The sequence below is a fragment of the Dunckerocampus dactyliophorus genome, chromosome 10, assembly GCF_027744805.1.
Source record: "Dunckerocampus dactyliophorus isolate RoL2022-P2 chromosome 10, RoL_Ddac_1.1, whole genome shotgun sequence".
Lineage (NCBI taxonomy): Eukaryota > Metazoa > Chordata > Actinopteri > Syngnathiformes > Syngnathidae > Dunckerocampus > Dunckerocampus dactyliophorus.
The window spans coordinates 1,040,291-1,061,874 of record NC_072828.1 but is presented as its reverse complement, the minus strand read 5'-3'; the positions used below and the strand labels follow the sequence as shown (position 1 = coordinate 1,061,874).

The 21,584-nt window shown below is 43.1% G+C and overlaps 2 protein-coding genes across 3 annotated transcripts in view; both read right to left on the bottom strand.

Annotated features, from left to right (window-relative positions):
- Window positions 1–1,677: 1,677 nt before the first annotated feature.
- Window positions 1,678–8,160, bottom strand: LOC129188772 (C2 calcium-dependent domain-containing protein 4C). 2 transcript variants are annotated; one of them, XM_054789757.1, is made up of 2 exons: window positions 8,014–8,160; window positions 1,678–6,241 (listed from the first exon to the last, which is right to left on the bottom strand). In XM_054789757.1, exon 2 carries the CDS (start codon window positions 6,209–6,211, stop codon window positions 4,976–4,978), a length of 1,236 nt encoding a protein of 411 aa, XP_054645732.1. In that variant the 5' UTR covers window positions 6,212–6,241; window positions 8,014–8,160; the 3' UTR covers window positions 1,678–4,975. The 2 variants fall into 2 exon arrangements, with proteins under 2 accessions (XP_054645732.1, XP_054645731.1); XM_054789756.1 differs by having other exon boundaries at window positions 1,678–6,236.
- Window positions 8,161–10,606: 2,446 nt separating this feature from the next.
- The window catches only part of LOC129188836 (ubiquitin-conjugating enzyme E2 R1-like), a 38,534-nt gene continuing 27,556 nt past the window's right edge, over window positions 10,607–21,584 (bottom strand). Inside the window, exons 6-7 of the mRNA XM_054789881.1 lie at window positions 19,378–19,418; window positions 10,607–13,285 (exon numbers count right to left, since the gene is read on the bottom strand). Coding sequence (XP_054645856.1) covers window positions 19,389–19,418 — 30 coding nt within the window. The 3' untranslated portion in view covers window positions 10,607–13,285; window positions 19,378–19,388. The remainder of the gene's footprint in view (window positions 13,286–19,377; window positions 19,419–21,584) is intronic.

The window sequence follows — 21,584 nt, the reverse complement described above, 5'->3', positions numbered from 1 at the left end:
GTTTTGAAAACCTTTGGATGCCATCAAATGATGGCTTTCATTTGCATTCCATCACTTCGTAAACGCTCAAGTCATCTTATGGAACCACGGAGCCAAGTATGCATCACATGACTAGCCTGCAACTTCATCCATTCATGGATCTCAAACCTAACTGGATCATCTTGGGTACCGCTTTTGGTACCAGTATGGGTGCTATTGTGGGTACTACTTTGGGGTACCACCGTCAAAGTAAAGCAAACAGGAAGTCATTGCCCTGCAGTGTTTTTCCAAGAAGCAGACACAAAGGAAGCTGCCAAACAATCGTGTACTTCCATCCAAGATGAACGTTTCAGGGACATAAGGAGGGAACTGAAAGAGCAATAGTGTCGTGTCGTGTAGTTCATGCAGGCACATTTCATTCCTTCACTCCTTCAAAAAGAAAAGACTGTGCTGTGGTTACCATAGCGATCCAAAAGCCAATAAAGCAGCGCTAAAGCTTCCCTGCCTGTTGCCAAGAAAGCTGGGGGATACAAATGGCCCCAATCTAATTTGCCCTCCAGCATAAAGGCTTTCATTCCGCCATGGCCGCCCCTGCAGACCCACATGACACGATTACAAATCAATTGAGTGAGTGTGAGGAGTCGCTTCCAGCCTTGGATGCGAACGAACAAACATTCTCTTCCACCTCTTCGCTACTTCTCCGTTTCTTCACACCAACCATCACCTCAAACTCACCTGATCATCACCTTCTCCTCACGGACCACTGGACTGGCTAGCGCACTTCAACTTTTCAAATACATATACATGCATAAGTACGCACAGTATATACTGTATACTGTATACTGTATATACACACACCCCTATTTTACATTTGCTTTAACGACACTATTTTTGTGACACGTGATGAACGTGCGCAGTCAGAAAGGTCATCATTTTATGAGATGTGCGGTAACTTTACAAGAATTAAGTCCAAATATGACCAATTTTAATTGTAAAAAAGACATTTTACAAGAATAAATTGGTAATTTTACAAAAATAAAGTTGTAATATTAGAAGAACTTTTTTCTGCTTGGTTTTTCTTTTCAATCAGTGCCTTTTACAATAAAGTCATGATGTGAGAAAAAAACAATGTCTTAAGGCTAAATGTTATCTCGCCAAAAGAAATGGGTTTTTAAAAAATACACCTGGAACGCTAAAACTATAAATAGGAGAATAAAGAAAAAGAAAAACCCTGATCTTAAAAGAATTAAGGGATTTTTTTCAAATGTTGCAATCCTGCAAAAATATTATTCAAAATAATATGAATATTCTAAGAAAAATCATGTTTGAAAAATGCAATCTTACTAAAATAAATGTGATTGTTTTAGAATAAATAATAAAAAATACAAATGACTACATGAATTATTGAATGATTGTTATTATTAATAGATCATACATATATTTTTATATATCCATGAATTCATTAATGAAAGTAATATTCGTGTTGAGCTAATAAATAATCAAATAAATTGATTTATGAAATAAAGTAGTTTTAAACAATATAATGTTATGGGGGGGGGGGTGCTGATATTAGAGGTTGTGGTTTTGTGGAGTGTTATGACTGAAAGGTCGAAGTTGTCAGTGCGAGGTCGTCGACGTTGACGTTGACGTTGACGTGCTTCCGTTCCAATCAACTGAAAAGCTTCCAGATTTCTCAGGTGTTTATTCTTGGTCTTTTTCATTGACAAGAAAACAGTTATGCCAATCACTTCATCACACAAGAGTCCTTTGCAGAAAGCTGCCTTTGGCCGCACGCTGGCCGACTACTGGACCGGCTTTCTCGTGGTGAACGTCAGGCCTTTTATTGGGTTCACGCTGGCGTGGAGAGAAAGCTTCAGCTTGACGACAGCGCGCGAGTTCCCGCCGGCGTGCAAGAAGCACATCACTGGGTCACATGACAACGAGTCGAGCTGCGTGACAAACTACACCGAGAATATCGAGGCCTTTGCGTCATGTCGGATGTCTCCACGCCGCCGGAACGTGGAACACTTGGCGGGAAATCGCTTCAGGCAACATCACTTCATAGGTTGAAAAAACAGTCAACATGCAAACACCCCACCCTTACTAAACGTTTCACACACACCACCTTGGGACCAAAAGGCATGATCACACACACACACACACAGTGGACGCAACTTTAGGAACAAAACGTGAGAAATGCAAGGTGTGCCTAATGTTGTGTCCAGGTGGCATAAAGTACAAAGTAAGGCTTTAGGGTGTTCATGCCATCCATGCACCGTCTCACACGTGCTCACCCTCAGCCGTGTTTGCATAAGTCCACACACAATCAGGTGTGTGACATCACAACGTCACTTCAAGACGCTCTGCTTTCTCAATTCCGTTTTTGTTGTGTTTTTTTAACGTTTGTAAAAGGGAGCAGGCCGGGCTTGAAAGATGAAACATGCAAAAGAAAGCAGTTCAAAAATCAGGAGCAAAGATGGAGCCACACAGAGCATTTCGTTTTTTTTAATGGCTTTTTTTTTTTGCTACGCTCTGAAAATGGCAGCCACCACGTGGGCACGACACTACAGGTCGCTAGCAAGGCGTGGAGGGGATGGAAATTATGACATCATACCGATAACCGACCATTTTAAAAAGTGATGTGGCGAGATTACCCGCACTTGTAAACACACGTTCGCGATGAGGGGGGAAAAAACCCAAGGAAAAGCGCAAAAGGTTTGCCACAGACGTCCGTGGCGTCGCACCGGCTGCTCGGGGCGTGTGCCCCAATACAGCGCACCTTGCTGGGCACAGCAGGTGGCTCCTCCCCCTCTATAATCTGGTTCTCCTGGTAGTAGGGATGTCATGATGTTTCATTAGGACTAATCCAAAAAATCCTCACTAGTTCCGGTCCTTCTTACCTCCAGGTGTGCACAAACTACACTTATATCTACATTTTAAAATAAAGTAGATATTAAAAAAAAACTTGTCAGTTATCTGTATCATGTTGGCCTTGAGAAGGAGAGAGTTATCACTATCAGTTTTAAAAAATGATATCGCGCATCGTTAATCTGTTAATCCAATCCATCCTCCATTCATTCATCAATAGACAAGTATTTGGCACCCCCCAGCTGGGGGTCGTACCCACAGTTGTACGGTCCCTAGGGGGTGGAGCTAGACACTTCACTGGCTGGTGAATGACTAATCATCACTTCTGGATCCAATCGCACAGTTAAGCTACGGTACCAAGTGTTATCATAACATAATATAGTATAGCATAACATGCTTGTAGCGTAGCATAGCATAGCGTAACGTGACATAGCACAGGCTAACACAGCTTAAATCGTGATTCATGTTTTGACTTTATGAACAAAAAGACAAATGACAGGACAGCATGATATATATTTGCATGTGACGGCTCCAAATGAACTGAAAATTGAAATCACGTGACATCGATTTACTGACCCTTACTCTGGTAGCACGGCCTTTCAACCACACTTTAATCGTGTTATGATGAGCAATGACGGGTGGCCTTCAAAGGCGCCTCGTCATTTTTTCAGTTGAATTCACCGTTTTGCGTGTCGACGTATTTTCTGGGATTTCCATCAAACTGTACTTCTGCATTAAGAGTTACGTTAGTGGGTGATAAGAATATCCACTTTCTGTTTTTCTTTGTCTTTCTGTTTATTTAGACCACACTTAGACACATGATAAAGATGTTCGGAGTGCCCATGAATGCATCTCGCTGTGGTCAAGTGACAACGAGGAAGTGTGCTTCCGAGGAGGCCTCCAGGCGTGTTTGTGAGCTGGAGGTACATGGGGTATATGTACGCTGTTGGAATTGCTCCGACGTTGACGTGTTCAGGTCAGAATGAAGTTATAAGAGAGCGACAGATTCTGCGGGGACACTCCACTGTACCTCTGTCTGTCGTCACAACAGGGAGGGGCGGTTTGATGGTGCGCGTGCGTTAATTACGATAAAAATGTTAACGTAATGAATGAAATAAGTTAGTTACCATCATTAATGTAATTAAGATACGTAAGCGTCCAGTGAGTGGTGACGTAAATGTTTCCAATAAACGCAAAGTACAAAGAAATAAAAGAGGAATGTGTCTTGCATTGAACACCTGCTTACACAGAGAGAGAGAGAGAGAGAGAGAGAGAGAGAGCGTTACGCTGCGGCCTGCATGAAGGCGTTAGTGTGTTTGGGATGAAAAGCATGATTTGCACATCAGGATGTTGCGTTGCTTCAAAGCAGAGCGTTGAACAAAAACGCGCTTGAACGTCATCAGCGTCACATGACAAGGTCACATGACAAGACCACCACCATGCAACAGCACAAGTCGGGGGAGGGGGTGTCACCAGGCACATGCGGAGCAGGATACGCGACATCGTCTTCCTGCTCCCGGCGAGCTTCTTCCACCAAGCAGTACGCTTCCGCTCACTCCACTCAGCTTCTACGTTTTTCTGCTCAAATGCCTGGTTGGTCCCGGTATACATTTTTGGCACCCTTCACCAACTGCAGAGGTATGGTACCAACAGGGTCCATTCATTGGTTGCTGTACAATTCTACCTTATCAATACGAAACATACCAGAAGTTTTTGGTAGACCTTAGTTGGGGTACCAACTACTCTTCTGGATGGGCAACAACCGCAGTGGTACCGTACGCAAGGGGTGGTTCTACTAATCCCCACCTTTACCATAGCGGGATTTTAGTACCCTCACTTGAGGTACTACCTGCTTTAGGGTCCCAAAAGCGCGGGGCCACTTTCTGCAGTCCATTGGTTGGTGGACGGATAACTTCTGAATCCAAACCTTTCCTTTTTACGGTACAGTACCTTTCGGGTAAGATCAGGGCGGACCAAAGGCAGACTAAAGGAAGCGTATTGCTTGGTGGAAAGGTGGCAATGCTTTTATCTCCTGAAGTGCAGACAGGAGAAGGAGGAGTTGTCAAGCAGAAAGCAGTGCAAACAAGTCTTCAAGGTCCAAGTCTTGAGCCCGGTCTAAATCCTGGGTCTAGATCCCGGAAAGCAGCTTGGTCAGGAGGACCTCCCGCTCCCCCAGCAGCGTGTCCCTCTTGAGGCTGGTGCCTTTGTTGACCACCTTGAACTTGACGGAGAGGTTTTTGACGTGGACGGAGCTGATGGCGTCGAAGAAGAAGTCCTCGTTGAAGACGGGGTTGCGACTGTTCTTGATGATGTTGCTCCTTTGCTTCTGCAGCTTGCCGGGGTTCAGGTAGACCGCCACGCAGCAGTTGATGCTCTTGATGTCGCAGCGCGCGTCGTAAAGGCTCTCGGCCGCCAGTACTCGGATGCGCAGGCGGGAGGTGCCAGCGTCGTAGTTGGCGCAGATCCTGACGGTGCCACCCTTGTGCAAGTTGATGGTGTGCTCCCGCTGCAGGCCGTGCTCCTGCGCAGGCGCGGAGAAGTGGAAGGAGGGGATGTGCAGGCGGCGCTGGAGGCTGGGGCTGGGCTCGGCCGAGCTGCACTCGTCGGTGGAGAGGGAGCTGTGGCGGGCGAAGGTGCGCTTGGCCTTCACCACCTTGGCCTGCGTCTCGTGGGTGAAGATCTTGAGAAGCGAGGCGGAGCGGGACAGCAGGGGGGAGCTGAAGGGGGACGACTCGGCCGAGGAACAGGTATCGCTCTCGCCACCGCTGAAGTAGCGGTAGGGGTTAATGTGGGAGGCGTTGCAGTCGGCCGGGTTCAGATGGTTCCCGCCGTCGCCGCTCTTGCTCGTTGTCTTGCTCTGACTGTTGGGGGAAGGGATGGGACTGATGGCGTCACAGTGGAACAGCGACTCCTTACGCCGAGTGTGGGGGCTTTCCTTCAAGGTGGCGAACCCGTACGAGGTTTGGGTCTTGGGGATGTAAGGGAGAGACATGGCACTCTGCGATTGGGGGTCGGCGTTGGTGTCCCCGGTGACGACTTCATCGGCGCTCTCTATCTGAATGATGTGGCGGTTGGCCGCCTTCAGGAGGTTCTTGGTGTCTCCGGCGAGCTTGGCGACCAGACGCGGGCTCTTTGGGGCGCCAATCTTCTTCCCGCTGCAGATGGTTTGCTCCGAAGTGGACGGTTGCAGGCCCTCCTTGGGCTTCACAGCGGGGGCCTCTGGCTCTGCAGGGCAGCTGACCAGCTTGGGCGGGATGAAAAAGTCCGGGATGCTGTCGGGGGTGAGGACGTTGGTGTAGGGCGGGGCCACCTCTTTCTTTTCGCCGGTCTCCACCGAACCGCGTATCTTATCCAGGACCCACATGGCGGACCCCAGACGCTCGCTGGAGCTGCACTCAACACACAATCAAACACCATAATATTAGGTACACCTGCACCACCCATGCAGAAGCAAAAACACTCACAAAGCTAACAAGGCTCGTTTATTCTACTATATTATGTTTGGTTTGGTTTGGTTTGGTTTAGTTTATTTGAACATGAAGGTTACAATGGAATACATCTCATGAATCATCCTTTCACACTTCCACATGTCCAAAAGGAGTAGGAAGAAGCAAAGCTTATTTAATCCTACCCCCCCATCTATTCTACATCTAGTACAGTACATGTAGTTCACTTCCTGCATTCCATGTCATGTTTTTATAATATATAAATATATATATATATATATATATATATATATATATATATATATATATATATATATATATATATATATATATATATATATATATATATATTAAAAATGATATTAAAAAAGTGATATTAAAAATAAAGGTGTGTATGTTGTCTATACTTGGTATCATGAATGATACTAATATGTGATATTAAAAATAAAGGTGTGTATGTTGTCTATACTTGGTATCATGAATGATACTAATATGTGATATTAAAAATAAAGGTGTGTATGTTGTCTATACTTGGTATCATGAATGATCCTCACTAATATGTGATATTAAAAATAAAGGTGTGTATGTTGTCTATACTTGGTATCATGAATGATCCTCACTAATATGTGATATTAAAAATAAAGGTGTGTATGTTGTCTATACTTGGTATTATGAATGATCATCACTAATATGTGATATTAAAAATAAAGGTGTGTATGTTGTCTATACTTGGTATTATGAATGATCATCACTAATATGTGATATTAAAAATAAAGGTGTGTATGTTGTCTATACTTGGTATTATGAATGATCATCACTAATATGTGATATTAAAAATAAAGGTGTGTATGTTGTCTATACTTGGTATTATGAATGATCATCACTAATATGTGATATTAAAAATAAAGGTGTGTATGTTGTCTATACTTGGTATTATGAATGATCATCACTAATATGTGATATTAAAAATAAAGGTGTGTATGTTGTCTATACTTGGTATTATGAATGATACTAATATGTGATATTAAAAATAAAGGTGTGTATGTTGTCTATACTTGGTATTATGAATGATCATCACTAATATGTGATATTAAAAATAAAGGTGTGTATGTTGTCTATACTTGGTATCATGAATGAATACATTATGAGTACAGTGAGTGAGTGAAGATTGCTTTTGTAATTATTTCCCATATCTCCACACAATACATTAAATATGGTAATACTAAGGAACAGTACAGAGTGTGGAGTGATTTTTGATCAAACATATTTTGCTTTATTCAATATAGAGATATTTCTCACCACCTTTTGTTGTACATATTTAATATGAGATTTCCAACTCATTTTTTCGTTTGATTATGTTCATATGGGTAGTTACTTCCAACATTCATCTTCCATTAAAACCTTTGGTTCTGCAACTCTTCATAAAAGGATGGCGTTACTGGAGAGGCATCAGTGCAGGTGTTCCTAATATTGTGTCCTGTGAGCGTGCAGCTTAAAAAAAACAAGTGAAAGTCAAAGAAAAAAGGTTTTGTTTACACCGTCAATAAGAATCCAATAGCAAGCAGCTTTCATTCTATTTTCTTCCTTTTAGGAAACTTAATTCTTAAAAAAAATTTAAATAATGACGTCAACTAGTTGCTTCAAAACATTTTCTTCAGCTTTTGGAAAATGTCACTAAGCAGCTGCATTACTACAAAGCACATCCTGCATGAATACTCACAGTCTGCTGATGATTCCTTTGATTTTCTGCCGTTTCGCTCCCGCAGCCACAGGTGTTTCCTTACCCGGGTGGAGTGCGCGGTGCCCGTCTGCTGCTGCGCGTCCTCGCCGGTCTGTGCTGTGCAGACCTCCGGGGCGGAGCTTTATAACCAACATCAGCCTGCAGCAGCCAATCAGCTTCCAGACGTGGATTTCCCTCCACAACCAGTTGGAACTATTCTCATGATCACGCACGCACACACACGCGCACGCACGCACTGTTCTTCCACCTGTGCTTGGCAATAACAATAACATTCATTCATTTGCTTCCTCCAGATGATTATGAATGTGATCTCCCATTTGTTCATTTATTCTTCTTATTTCCTATGCATTTAGCATTTTGTGTTTATGCTATCTTTCCAATCATTGACTTATTTTTTTATTATCTGTTGCTACACATTCTCTCTTCTTTTCTCTTCCATTAGAAAAAGTGAAACACAGGAAGTCAACTAACTTGTTTTTATAGCCAAATGGAAAACACGCATTCTTGCAATCAGTGGCGGGCAGGGCATTTGGTACACGGGCCTTCAGTGGGCCGGACAGAATTGTTTTTTCTTTTTTTAACCAGACACTGTGAGAGCCAGTACCAAAAAATAAACAAACAACAGATGCCTTAGTGCAGTTCCATTATTCTAAACATACTCACCATTCATTCATCCATCCATCCATCCATTCATCCATCTCCTATACATACTCACCAATACACCTCATTTACATTACTGCTAATAACTTCCAGTTACTCTTTTCCACCCGTGATGGTACACCCGTGATGGGCGGTACACCCGTGATGCATGGCTGTAAATTGGCACTCATCCAAACGTAACAAGCATAAATAAAACAACTGAGTGATGAAAGGTTCAGACAGCTCCAAACATCTACACTACATCATCTCAGGCAGTTCCCTATCATATGTACTGGATGTATCTAATGACATGAGAACAACATAAGATGCTAGATTCAAGAGTTTTATTATCATATGCACAGTAAAACAGCAGTTATACTATGCAATGAAATTCTTATTCTGTTCATTCTCCCAAGAAAAGAAAGAAAACACAAGAAAGAATAAGAACATAAGAAACATAAATACCAATAAATTAAGCAACAACAACAGAAGAGACATTAATACAGATAAATAATACAAATAAATGAATAAAGTGATATGAGTGTGTGTGTGTGTTGCGTGCGGCGTGTGTGAGTGCTTCGTTGAGAAGCCTGATGGCCTGTGGGTAAAAGCTGTTTGCCAGCCTTGTGGTCCTGGACTTCAAACTCCTGTAGCGTCTGCCTGACGGTAGGAGTGTGAATAATGAGTGTTGTGGATGTGTGCTGTCCTTGATGAGGTTGTGTGTTCTTCGTAGGACTCTAGTTTTATAAATGTCTTGCAGTGAGGGGAGGGCTGCCCCAACAATGTTCTGTGAGGTCTTGATCACCCGCTGGAGTGCCTTCCTATCACGTGTTGTACAGTTACCGTACCAAACAGTGATGGAGGCAGTAAGGACACTTTCCATAGTGCATCTGTAGAAGCAACTCAGGATTGTGGTGGACATGCCAAATTTCCTCAGTCTTCTCAGGAAGTACAGTCTCCTTTGGGACGTCTTCAGAATTTGTTGGGTGTTGTGAGATCAGGTGAGGTCCTCGCTGATGTGTGTGCCAAGGAACTTGAAGGTTTTCACCCTCTCCACCTCAGTCTCACCAATAAACAGGGGTCTATGCGGCTCCTTTTCCCTTGTTCTTGGGTCGATGATCATCTCTTTAGTCTTATCTGTATTGAGAAGGAGATTGTTATCACGACACCAAGCTATGAGGTCCGCCACCTCTCTTCTGTATGATGTTTCAACACCACCAGTGATCAGTCCGATGACTGTAGTGTCATCCGCAAATTTAATGATGCTGGTGTTGTTCTGGGAGGCCACGCAATCGTAGGTGAAGAGCGTGTAGAGGAGCAGACTCAGCACACACCCCTGTGGGGTCCCAGTGCTCACAATTCTTGAGCTGGATGTGCGATTGTGGACTCTGACTGACTGGGGCCTGCCTGTTAGAAAGTTAAACACCCAGTTACAGAGGGAGGGAGACAGGCCAAGTGTGAGGAGCTTATTTGTGAGTTTGTGGGGGCTGACTGTATTAAAAGCAGAGCTATAGTCTATAAATAGCATTCTGACATATGTGTCCTGGCCCTGTAGGTGAGAAAGGGCTGTGTGGATGGCAGTGTTGACTGCATCATCCGTGGACCGGTTCTGGCGATATGCAAACTGTAGAGGGTCCACAGTGGCCGCCGGGATGCTCTTTTTGATGTGGGTCATGACTATTCTTTCAAAGCACTTCATAACAATAGGAGTGAGTGCTATAGGGCGATAGACTTGTCTATATACTATATATACTATAGACAAGTAGACTTGGTGCAGGATGTTATTTTCCCTTGTGGGAAAGCTCACATGCTGGTAATATTTGGGGAGGACAGTCCTGAGGTTACAGTGGTTGAAATCGCCAGATATAATAAATACAGCGTCTGGGTGTTTGGTCTCGTGTTTATCAATGATGTGCGTTAGCGGTGTTAGCTCGTGGTGGAATGCAAACAGCAGTTAAATACACAGCGCTAAACTCACGAGGCAAATAAAAGCTTTCAAGTAAAATACATCTACTCACCACAGATGGCAATTCATCCTCACCCTTGGTCAGGCATTGTGGGCAATGCTGATGTCACTGTGGGCCGGCTAGCTGGCCCTGAGAGGTGAATCTGGTGTCTGATTGGCTAAAAAAATAAATAAATAAACGTGCCCCATTGCTGATAGTGTGGATTTGACGTGGGCAAGCATTCCTGATTGTGAAGGCCTGGGAAGATCACATTCACATGGCAACACATAGAAGCTAAAATCTGATTGGACAAAACAAGCTAACATACACTACTTAAGGAAGATTATGAACTCATTCAATCCCAGCCATTTTTCAAAAGACAACGCATTCCCTACAATGCGTGACCTTCTGCATGCTGCACTCCTCCACGCTCTCTCACTTCCTCCTTCCTGTCATGTGGGATTTTTCCATCCACATGATCCCTGCCGAGCTCTTATCGAATGCTCTTCTGACACAATGTGTACATTTTTAAGGCTTAAAATTGCTCTAAAATGCTAATTTAGTGTGTTCTAATTTAGTGTGTTCGTGTAGAGTTGCATCATCACCTCTTTGTGCCTCTCACACACAAAAAAGACTTATAAATACGTTGTTGGGATCGGGTGTTGGTTATTATAAAAATGTATAAATATGTCCTTGGTGTTGAAAGAGTTAATAGACTTGTTGAACAAGAGTTGATGGAAGAAATGAAGAAATACTACAATTGCAGTTTTCAATGTAGGTCAGTGCTTCTGGTCGTGGTTAGGCCTGCAGAGAAGGCTTTGCTGGCCCCGACCATGCACCACTGCATGGAAGTGTCTCTAAAGTCTGCTTTTTATAGTATTCTAGTGCAACCATAAATCTTTTGTAATGCCAGTATGCCAATGTCAATAAAAATGTACCTTTTCATTCCAACAACTTTCTTGTGGGCGTACGCGGACATTTTTAGAGATCTGGCGCCCCTGGCAGCCTTGCTAACTTCCATTTTGTTGTGAAGTCGAACTTGCGGCATTGATGTGACTGCATCGTTTGCATGGGTTTAGAAGCATAACAAGACAAATGACATCTGCCTACTGTTGACTCCCCCCTCCAGTTTAATTGGCCATCGGCAGTGATTGTTTTTGGGTTGGGTTACCGTGGAGATGTCTTGCAATGACAACGCATGGCAAAGTACATCATCTGCAGCTAAAAGGCTCAACGCACTTGGGACTTGTGCAGCATAGAACGGTTTTGGAATGGATCAGCAAGTCACATGGATCGCTACTGTACATGACATATGATAGCACTACGATAGCACAGCATGACAGGGCAATAAAAGAGGGAGAGAAAAGGGGAGAACAAGAGGAGAGGGGAGGAGAAAAAAACAACTTCAAACTAAGCTCCTATGGGAGAGTACAGTCAGCAACGTAGGCACAAATAAGCACACTTTACAACACAAGAACTGAAAGACTGCACCGGTGCCAAGAAAGGACGCGTGTAATCACAGGAGGTCCTATGCGCTTGCTCATTGGATGACTGACACGTCAGATTTAAAAAAAAAAAAAAAAAAAAAGTCCAACACGTCAGAGCATCCATTTTTAGCCTGACTTCCCGGTATTGTCCGCACTCTCGTTTTTTTCCACACCAAGCAAGCAGCCCGACGTTCCAACTCCTGTTGCCTTGGAGACGTGTCCATTCCTGACACCAACTTGCTCTCCTAGCTCTTCCTTTCTGACCCACATGACCCGGCACTTTGCTCTTACTATCCACAGCTTCCACCAGACTTCAGTCATTGGACAGATGGATGAATGGATGAATTGAGGTTATGCCGAGTGGTGCGTCTCCTCTTTGAAGCACGTTTCCCGTTAAGTCCACCAAAAGCAAAGCAAGCAATGTGAGCGCTGAGCAAAAGAAAAAAGATCATGAAACACCTTTGAAGGACACAAAGATACTGGAGTGATCTGAAGAGCCAATGGACATCGCATTAGGTACACTCGGGCTGTCTTCCAAGATGAAGATAACATTTTCATACGTTTATGTATCATTGTGCTTGGAGATGGCAGTGTAAAGACATCGAATATGGTTCATCCAAGAATGAGAAGATAACATTCGGTACTTCTCGTGCTTCAAAAGATCCACTGATGAATTGAAATGTGCAATCATTCATCCGTTCCATTTCAAATAGTTCTATTTATCATCATGAATGTCACATATCCAATCAATTCAACTCAATGTTTCTTCATGATATCGCTAAGAATGAGAAGTACACAGCGGATTTGAATATTTTGGAGGTTGTATTGAGTGGTTAGCCAAATGGTAAATTGTTCACTCATTCATTTACTTGTCAAATATAATCACTCATCATTATGAAGAAATAATAGAAAACATTTTCTTTGTTTTGGATACACTGACAGCCAGACAGGGGGGCTGACTTTATTCCACTCTTGTTGCACCCCAGCTCGTGCGTTGGAGTTTAACCCGGTGAACGGTCGTTTCCCTTCGCCTTCGGGTGCGAGGACGGGTCTTCAACGCTCACGTTGGCAGCGACGGTGAGACCTGAAGAGGCGTGATTGGGAGGAAGGGCCCCCCTGAACCCGGGCCGTGCTTTGGGACTGGGCTTCTGTGCCCGTCACAGGTTGTCCACATGTTTCCTAATGCCATTGAAAGGAAATAGAAGAACATTGGGTTGAATTAGTAACATGAAAAACACGGTAGGGATAAAAATCCTAGTGCATGTGTCAAACTGGTGCCCTGGAGGGCCGAGACGCTGCAGGTTTTCTCTCCAACCAGTTTCTTCAGCAGGTGATTTAATTGATGAGCTCCTTCCCTCAAACTGAAGGTGTTGATCATTAAAATCACCTGCTTTAGTGCCTGGCTGGAAAGAAAACCTGCTGTGTCTCGGCCCTCCATGGCACCAGTTTGACACCCCTGTCCTATTGGATCAATTGTCATTCGTGAAACACGAAAAAAGTAAAGAAAAAGATGTTCCTACCCGCAATCAACTTGAATTCAAATACTCACAGCTTTTGTAAATATGTGTACTCCATATCTTCTATCTACTGTATGTGCTCACCTGGAGCACCAAGTGACCACAGATGAGCTGCCCCCGGGAGGCCTGTGTGTGTGTGTGTGTGTGTGTGTGTGTGTGTGTGTGCGAGTTGATGTGAGGAGAGCATCAGAAAATCCTTTCAAGTCTCCACCATCCTCATCCTCAGGATGACTGCAGAGTACTCATGTCATCATACACACTCCTCACATTCATTTATACTTTCATCTCTTACGGACCTTTTATGACTCTGTGGTGGCCTCAGCCATCTTCTATGCTGTGGGCTGCTGGAGAGGGGGCAGCACGGACAGGGACAGGAGCAGGATCAATAGGCTGATCAGGAGAGCGAGCTCTGTCCTGGACGGTCCTCTGGACTCCGTGGAGGAAGTGGGGGAGAGAAGGATGTTGGCTAAGCTGACATCCATCATGGACAACACCTCTCACCCGCTACATGACACTGTGGGTTCCCTTAGCAGCTCCTTCAGCAGCAGACTGTTACACCCACGGTGTAAGAAGGAGAGGTTCCGCAGGTCCTTCATACCGACCGCTGTCAGGCTCTACAACACCTGCACCACCTGAACCATGTTGTAGTCACTATGCGTCTGTGTAGGCTCTCAGTCGTACAGGAGTTGTCCATCGATGAAAAGGCTTCTTGAGACGTCATCTGTACTTCTGTGAAGAAGGTGTCGGACGTTTCGCTCCTCATCCGAAGAGCTTCGTCAGCGAACTAATAGGTGCTGGTAGCTTAGGCCTTAAATACAGTAAGAGTGGGCAGAAATGCTGTGCCAACACCCTCCTCCTATTGGTTCGTTACACTAAGCCTGGGCGGAGTAGTGGTATAATCCTATCCTGTTATTAACACCTACGATAAAAGGGAAGTGTCGCTCCCTGAATTGGGTATGAATGACTCTGATACTGGCTTGTTAGCATCTATTGTTCTGGCTCGGCCCTGCCTTCACCTCATTTGCAAGACTAAGAGCTGTGGGTTTTGGTCTCAGTAACCTGCTGAACACAGGGTCCAAATTAAACCTCAAACCACCATTCCGATTCAATGATGGGTTCTGTTGTTTGACAAAAATAGCTTCCTTTACTCCTCTTTCAAACCATCTGTTTTCTTTGGCCAAAATCAATACCTCGCTGTCCTGAAAAGAGTGATTGGTAGCTTTCAGGTGTAGATGTACTGCTGATTGAGGACCACTAGAATTGTCCCTGCGATGTTGATAAAGCCTTTTTTGGAGCATTTGCTTAGTTTCCCCAATGTAGTGCTCTTTGCATTCCTCATCTTTACAGTGGATGGAATAGACCACATTGCTCTGTTTCTGGTTTGGAGCCTTGTCTTTAGGATGCACTAATTTTTGTCTCAGGGTATTTACTGGTTTGAAATAGGTAGGAATTTTGTGTTGCCATAAGATCCTCTGGAGTTTTTCGGAGACCCCCGCTACATAAGGGACTACCACTCCTCTCCTTTTTGCTTCTGTGGGCTTTTGGGTTTCTTTCCCTACTCTCTTCTTTTGACATTTGTTAAAAGCCCACCGTGGGTACCCACAGGTTGAGAGCGCTCTCTGGACATGTTGTGTCTCCTTTTTCTTTCCCTCAGCACTAGTTGGTATTTGTTCCGCTCTATGTTGGAGGGTCCTAATAACCCCTAGTTTATGTTGTAGTGGATGGTTTGATTCAAAAAGCAGGTATTGGTCAGTGTGTGTGGCCTTTCTAAAGACCTCTGTAAGTAGCTGTCTGTCATTTCCTATAATTACCTTGCAGTCTAAGAAGGCTAGTTGGTTTCCTTTAGTGTCCTCGCGAGTAAATTTGATATTGGTGTCCACCGCATTGATGTGATCTGTGAAAGACTGAATTTCTTGTTTTTTGATTATGACAAAGGTGTCATCCACGTATCTAAACCAGTGCCTTGGTTTTGTCCCTGAGAAGGATGTGAGAGCCTGTTTCTCCATCTCTTCCATGTACAGATTCGCCACTATGGGTGAGACTGGTGAGCCCATAGCACAACCATGAATTTGTCTGTAGAATTTCCCTCTAAACTGAAAATATGTGGTGTTAAGGCAAATTTCCAGTAATTGGCAGATGTGGTCAGCACTAAGTTTTGTTCTCCGATGCAGAGTTGAGTCCTCGAGCAGTCTCTTCCTCACCACCGAGACTGCTGCTGAGGTGGGGACGGATGTGAAAAGTGAAGTCACATCATAAGACACCAAAGTTTCCTCTGGCTCCAATCTGAGGTCTTTGATGCTCGCCACAAACCCTTTTGTGTTCTCTATATGATGATCAGTGTTGCCTACCAATGGGGATAAGACTGTTTTTACATATTTCGCTACATTATACGTGGTAGAGTCGATGCTACAGACAATGGGTCTGAGGGGAAACCCTTCCTTGTGGATTTTTGGAAGGCCATTAGGCCATAGATACATGGTGTAGCCTCCCCAGGGTATAACCTATGATACATCTGTCTGTCAATTAGTTCTTCCTTCTCTAACTTGTATGTATGTATCTATGGCCTTCCAAAAATCCACAAGGAAGGGTTTCCCCTCAGACCCATTGTCTGTAGCATTGACTCTACCATGTACAATGTAGCGAAATATGTAAAAACAGTCTTATCCCCATTGGTAGGCAACACTGATCATCATATAGAGAACACAAAAGGGTTTGTGGCGAGCATCAAAGACCTCAGATTGGAGCCAGAGGAAACTTTGGTGTCTTATGATGTGACTTCACTTTTCACATCCGTCCCCACCTCAGCAGCAGTCTCGGTGGTGAGGAAGAGACTGCTCGAGGACTCAACTCTGCATCGGAGAACAAAACTTAGTGCTGACCACATCTGCCAATTACTGGAAATTTGCCTTAACACCACATATTTTCAGTTTAGAGGGAAATTCTACAGACAAATTCATGGTTGTGCTATGGGCTCACCAGTCTCACCCATAGTGGCGAATCTGTACATGGAAGAGATGGAGAAACAGGCTCTCACATCCTTCTCAGGGACAAAACCAAGGCACTGGTTTAGATACGTGGATGACACCTTTGTCATAATCAAAAAACAAGAAATTCAGTCTTTCACAGATCACATCAATGCGGTGGACACCAATATCAAATTTACTCGCGAGGACACTAAAGGAAACCAACTAGCCTTCTTAGACTGCAAGGTAATTATAGGAAAGGACAGATAGCTACTTACAGAGGTCTTTAGAAAGGCCACACACACTGACCAATACCTGCTTTTTGAATCAAACCATCCACTACAACATAAACTAGGGGTTATTAGGACCCTCCAACATAGAGCGGAACAAATACCAACTAGTGCTGAGGGAAAGAAAAAGGAGACACAACATGTCCAGAGAGCGCTCTCAACCTGTGGGTACCCACGGTGGGCTTTTAACAAATGTCAAAAGAAGAGAGTAGGGAAAGAAACCCAAAAGCCCACAGAAGCAAAAAGGAGAGGAGTGGTAGTCCCTTATGTAGCGGGGGTCTCCGAAAAACTCCAGAGGATCTTATGGCAACACAAAATTCCTACCTATTTCAAACCAGTAAATACCCTGAGACAAAAATTAGTGCATCCTAAAGACAAGGCTCCAAACCAGAAACAGAGCAATGTGGTCTATTCCATCCACTGTAAAGATGAGGAATGCAAAGAGCACTACATTGGGGAAACTAAGCAAACGCTCCAAAAAAGGCTTTATCAACATCGCAGGGACAATGCTAGTGGTCCTCAATCAGCAGTACATCTACACCTGAAAGCTACCAATCACTCTTTTCAGGACAGCGAGGTAAAGATTTTGGCCAAAGAAAACAGATGGTTTGAAAGAGGAGTAAAGGAAGCTATTTTTGTCAAACAACAGAACCCATCATTGAATCGGAATGGTGGTTTGAGGTTTAATTTGGACCCTGTGTTCAGCAGGTTACTGAGACCAAAACCCACAGCTCTTAGTCTTGCAAATGAGGTGAAGGCAGGGCCGAGCCAGAACAATAGATGCTAACAAGCCAGTATCAGAGTCATTCATACCCAATTCAGGGAGCGACACTTCCCTTTTATCGTAGGTGTTAATAACAGGATAGGATTATACCACTACTCCGCCCAGGCTTAGTGTAACGAACCAATAGGAGGAGGGTGTTGGCACAGCATTTCTGCCCACTCTTACTGTATTTAAGGCCTAAGCTACCAGCACCTATTAGTTCGCTGACGAAGCTCTTCGGATGAGGAGCGAAACGTCCGACACCTTCTTCACAGAAGTACAGATGACGTCTCAAGAAGCCTTTTCATCGTTGTAGTCACTATGTATTCTTTACTTGTGTATCTTGCTTGCTGCTGTAACAGGTGAATTTCCCTGCTGTGGGATTAATAAAGTACTACTACTACTACTACTATCATTTAGACCAGTGGACCCCAACCTTTTTTGACCCACGGACCGGCTTGTGCTCTCACAAATCTCCCGCAATCTAATTTATGATGTATTGTGTAAAACTAAGACATGAATAACATCAAATTAAAAGCACAAAATGAATGGCGACCCACCATCCAGCAGTTCAAGTGTGCTAGCATGAATTCACTTGAGACAAATGTGCACATTAGCACTCAATAAGTCATCAAACGTACCTTCATGCATTCCCACATAGTATCAGCATTTACACCACATACGAGGTGAAAGAACAATGCTACATATACAGTAGTAGTCTATCTGTGGCATGAGATAAAGTTAGCACACCCACAATGGACATGTGTCAAGTGAGACGGATGGAACAGAGAGAATCCGGCCACTTTTCAAAATAAAACATTACAAACAATTTCTGTGCGGCCCAGTACCAAATGACCCACGGCCCGGTACCGGGGGTTGGGGACCACTGATTTAGACTACAGTTTTTCAAATATTGATGAATTTTAAAATGATGGCTGTTTGGTGGTTGACTTGGCCTGTTAGTCCAAAAATATTGAAAGACAAGTTCTGTGTAGTATTGTGGTCTCTCGGCATCAGTAATGTTATGAGACATGACGTTAGATGACGTGACCTTTCACACTGCTTGCAGACTGGCTACTGAACCAGCCGACACGCCATGGCCGAGATTCAGTGGGGAAAAAAGGTTCTCCTCTCATTCTGTATTGACGTGGTACGTTTTTGTCTTCTTTGTCCTTCTCCCCCACTCCATTTAAAACAATTTTATAGTAAGTAAATTGGAGAGGCTAACTAGTCAGCTCGCTATGCTAGCGGCAGCCATCTGTTATGTCCATGCAGTGATCCCGTAGCCTGAGCAATGTGATGTAAATAAAGAATAGTAGTGTCAAGGTGACTATAGGGGTGTTATTTCATGCCTTGAGGGCTCTAATCATGTTTTTTCAAAAAAAGGGTATTTGCAAAAATTAAAACTACAGAAATATTCTATTCATTAATATTGAATCCTGCTTTGCAGAAATTCACTTATCACGGTCGGGTGTCGAACAAATTAACCGCCATAAAGGAGGGATTACTGTCGTATTATTGGAAATATTCCAGTAGTGATGATGTGATTGTCTCCAAGTGTGATGTGGTGTTTTATTTTGAAGGCAGCACTGGTGTTGAGTGTGATGAGGTGGTGTATCGTGTGTTGCTGTGGATGTCACTAAGCAGTCGAAAGACGCATTTTGTGTGGGAAAATAGCATGAAAGGAGGAACAGGTAGGCTGATGAAGCTTGTGAAAAAAGAGCTAATCAAATCTTACCAGTCTTAATTTTAATGGCAGAAGGTCTTCTTCACCAGCATCTGTTAAAAAAAAAAAAAAAAAACATGTTACAAGCCTTGAATATTTTCTGGAGAGGTTTTATGAAGAAATAATATTTTCAAAAGTTTTGGCGTACAACGTGTGTCTGTGTAGCCAAACTGAGGAAGAATAACTTGTATTAGTTCACTTTTTACACTCCATGATGATCCCAAGCAGCAGTGCGCCAAAGAAAAGGAAAGCTATGACCCATGAACATCATAAACAGCTCAGACATATTGGCTGCTTTTTTGCTCTCAATTGCTGGACTGTGGCGGATAAAGATGATAGCATGCTAACGTATGCTAGAGGGGTCATGGATTCTGTGCGCTGCTACAAGAGGAGGTTATGCTTACACTCGCCTGGGGAAATGTTTCAAAAAGGTAGGACATTGCCGGACTGGCGGCGAGTCTGTTGGACGTACATCAGTCGACCCAGCATGCTGCAGACTAAACTGAATTAACCTCATTAACCTGTTTCGAACGATCGGCTTCGCATAAGAGAATCAATCAACACGATGAACAACTTAAGAAGCTTACATCTGCTGAAAAAGTTGTTGGATGACATTGAGGATCTAAAGCAAGCCATGGATGAAGTCCTCAAACAACATCACGCCTCACTCACAATTGAAGAAATGACGAGATGTCAAATGATATCCTTGCCATGCAACCCAGGAGCATGAGAGACAACATAACAATCCACGGACTGCCTGAGACAACTCAAGAAATGTACCAATCCATGGAGCAACTGGTGAAATCAGTTTGGAAAGAAAACCTCAAGATGGAGAAACACGAGGTCCACGCCATCCGCTTCTCCAGGACGCGTCGGATTGGGCAAGCCGACTCATCAATGCAGGCAATTCGTCCCGCTGTGGCAAAAGTTCTCGATACAGAGATAAAAATATCCATCACGGTGAGAGGAAGAGCTGCGCAATGCTAACTTCTCCATCAGTGACCGATATCCACCGGAGATCCTTGGGAGACGCAGGTTGCTTCACCCCATCATGACAGAGAAAAAAGGTTCCGACGGGAAGCTCTACAGCAGGGGTGTCCAAACTATTTCCACTGAGGGCCGCGTACTGAAAAATCAAAAGATGCGGGGGCGCTTTCACATTTGTATTTTTTTTTTTTTTAAAACAAGCCCAGACAAAATATTTAATATAATGTGTATACTGTATACAGGTATACATATTTACATCTATAAGATATATTTAATCATTTTATCAGTGACAAAGCGTATTATTATTATCATTATTATGAACCGTTTCTCTTCATATTACTTTTTGGCTGTTTTTTTAATGTTTAAAAAATATTTCAATGTTCTACTTGTAAATTTTTTAATACTAATATAACTTATACTAATATAGCTTATTCTCATAATATTTTGACTTTATTATCATAACATTATAGTGTTTACCCAACCTCATTTTCCTAAAATTTCATTTTGGTTTGTTTCTTATATTACAACTTTTTTCTTTACAACTTTATGCTATTTTTTTCTGTTAATATAATAACTTTACTCCCTTAATATGTTGTCTTTATCCTTGTTCAATTACTGCTCTTTAAAATTTTTGCTATTGTTTTTTTATTATTATTATTATTTTATTGTTTAATTGTATTTTTAGGATGTGCCGAGGGCCAATGAAAAAGCAGTCACGGGCCGTTTATGGCCCCCGGGCCACAATTTGGACACCCTTGCTCTACAGCAGGAGTGTCCAAACTTTTTCCAGCGAGGGCCACGTACTAAAAAATGAAAAGATTCAAGGGCCACTTTGATATTTAGTAAAGCAACACAGAGATATGCTAAGAAGCTACAGTATATGGAGCTGAAAAACACTGCATTTCAGCTTTTTTAATGTGGGTGAAATGCTACTAAAAATGGTTTTTTCCCATAATAATACTTGTACTACTTTATTCTTGTAAAATTGTGACTTTTGTTCTACATTTGATTATAACTTTTTTTTTCCCATTTCTGCTGGGTTATTTTTAATTTTCCAACTATTTCTTGTCAACTTTGCTCTTGTAAATTTTCTCATAGTTACAACTTGATATCTCATAAAACAAGAATGCATTTCTTCTTTATTTCAATGTTACTAAAATAATATTTGCCTCATTTTACAAGTTTATTCTAATAAAATTGCAACTTTTTTTCTCATTAGAGGTATTTTTTTC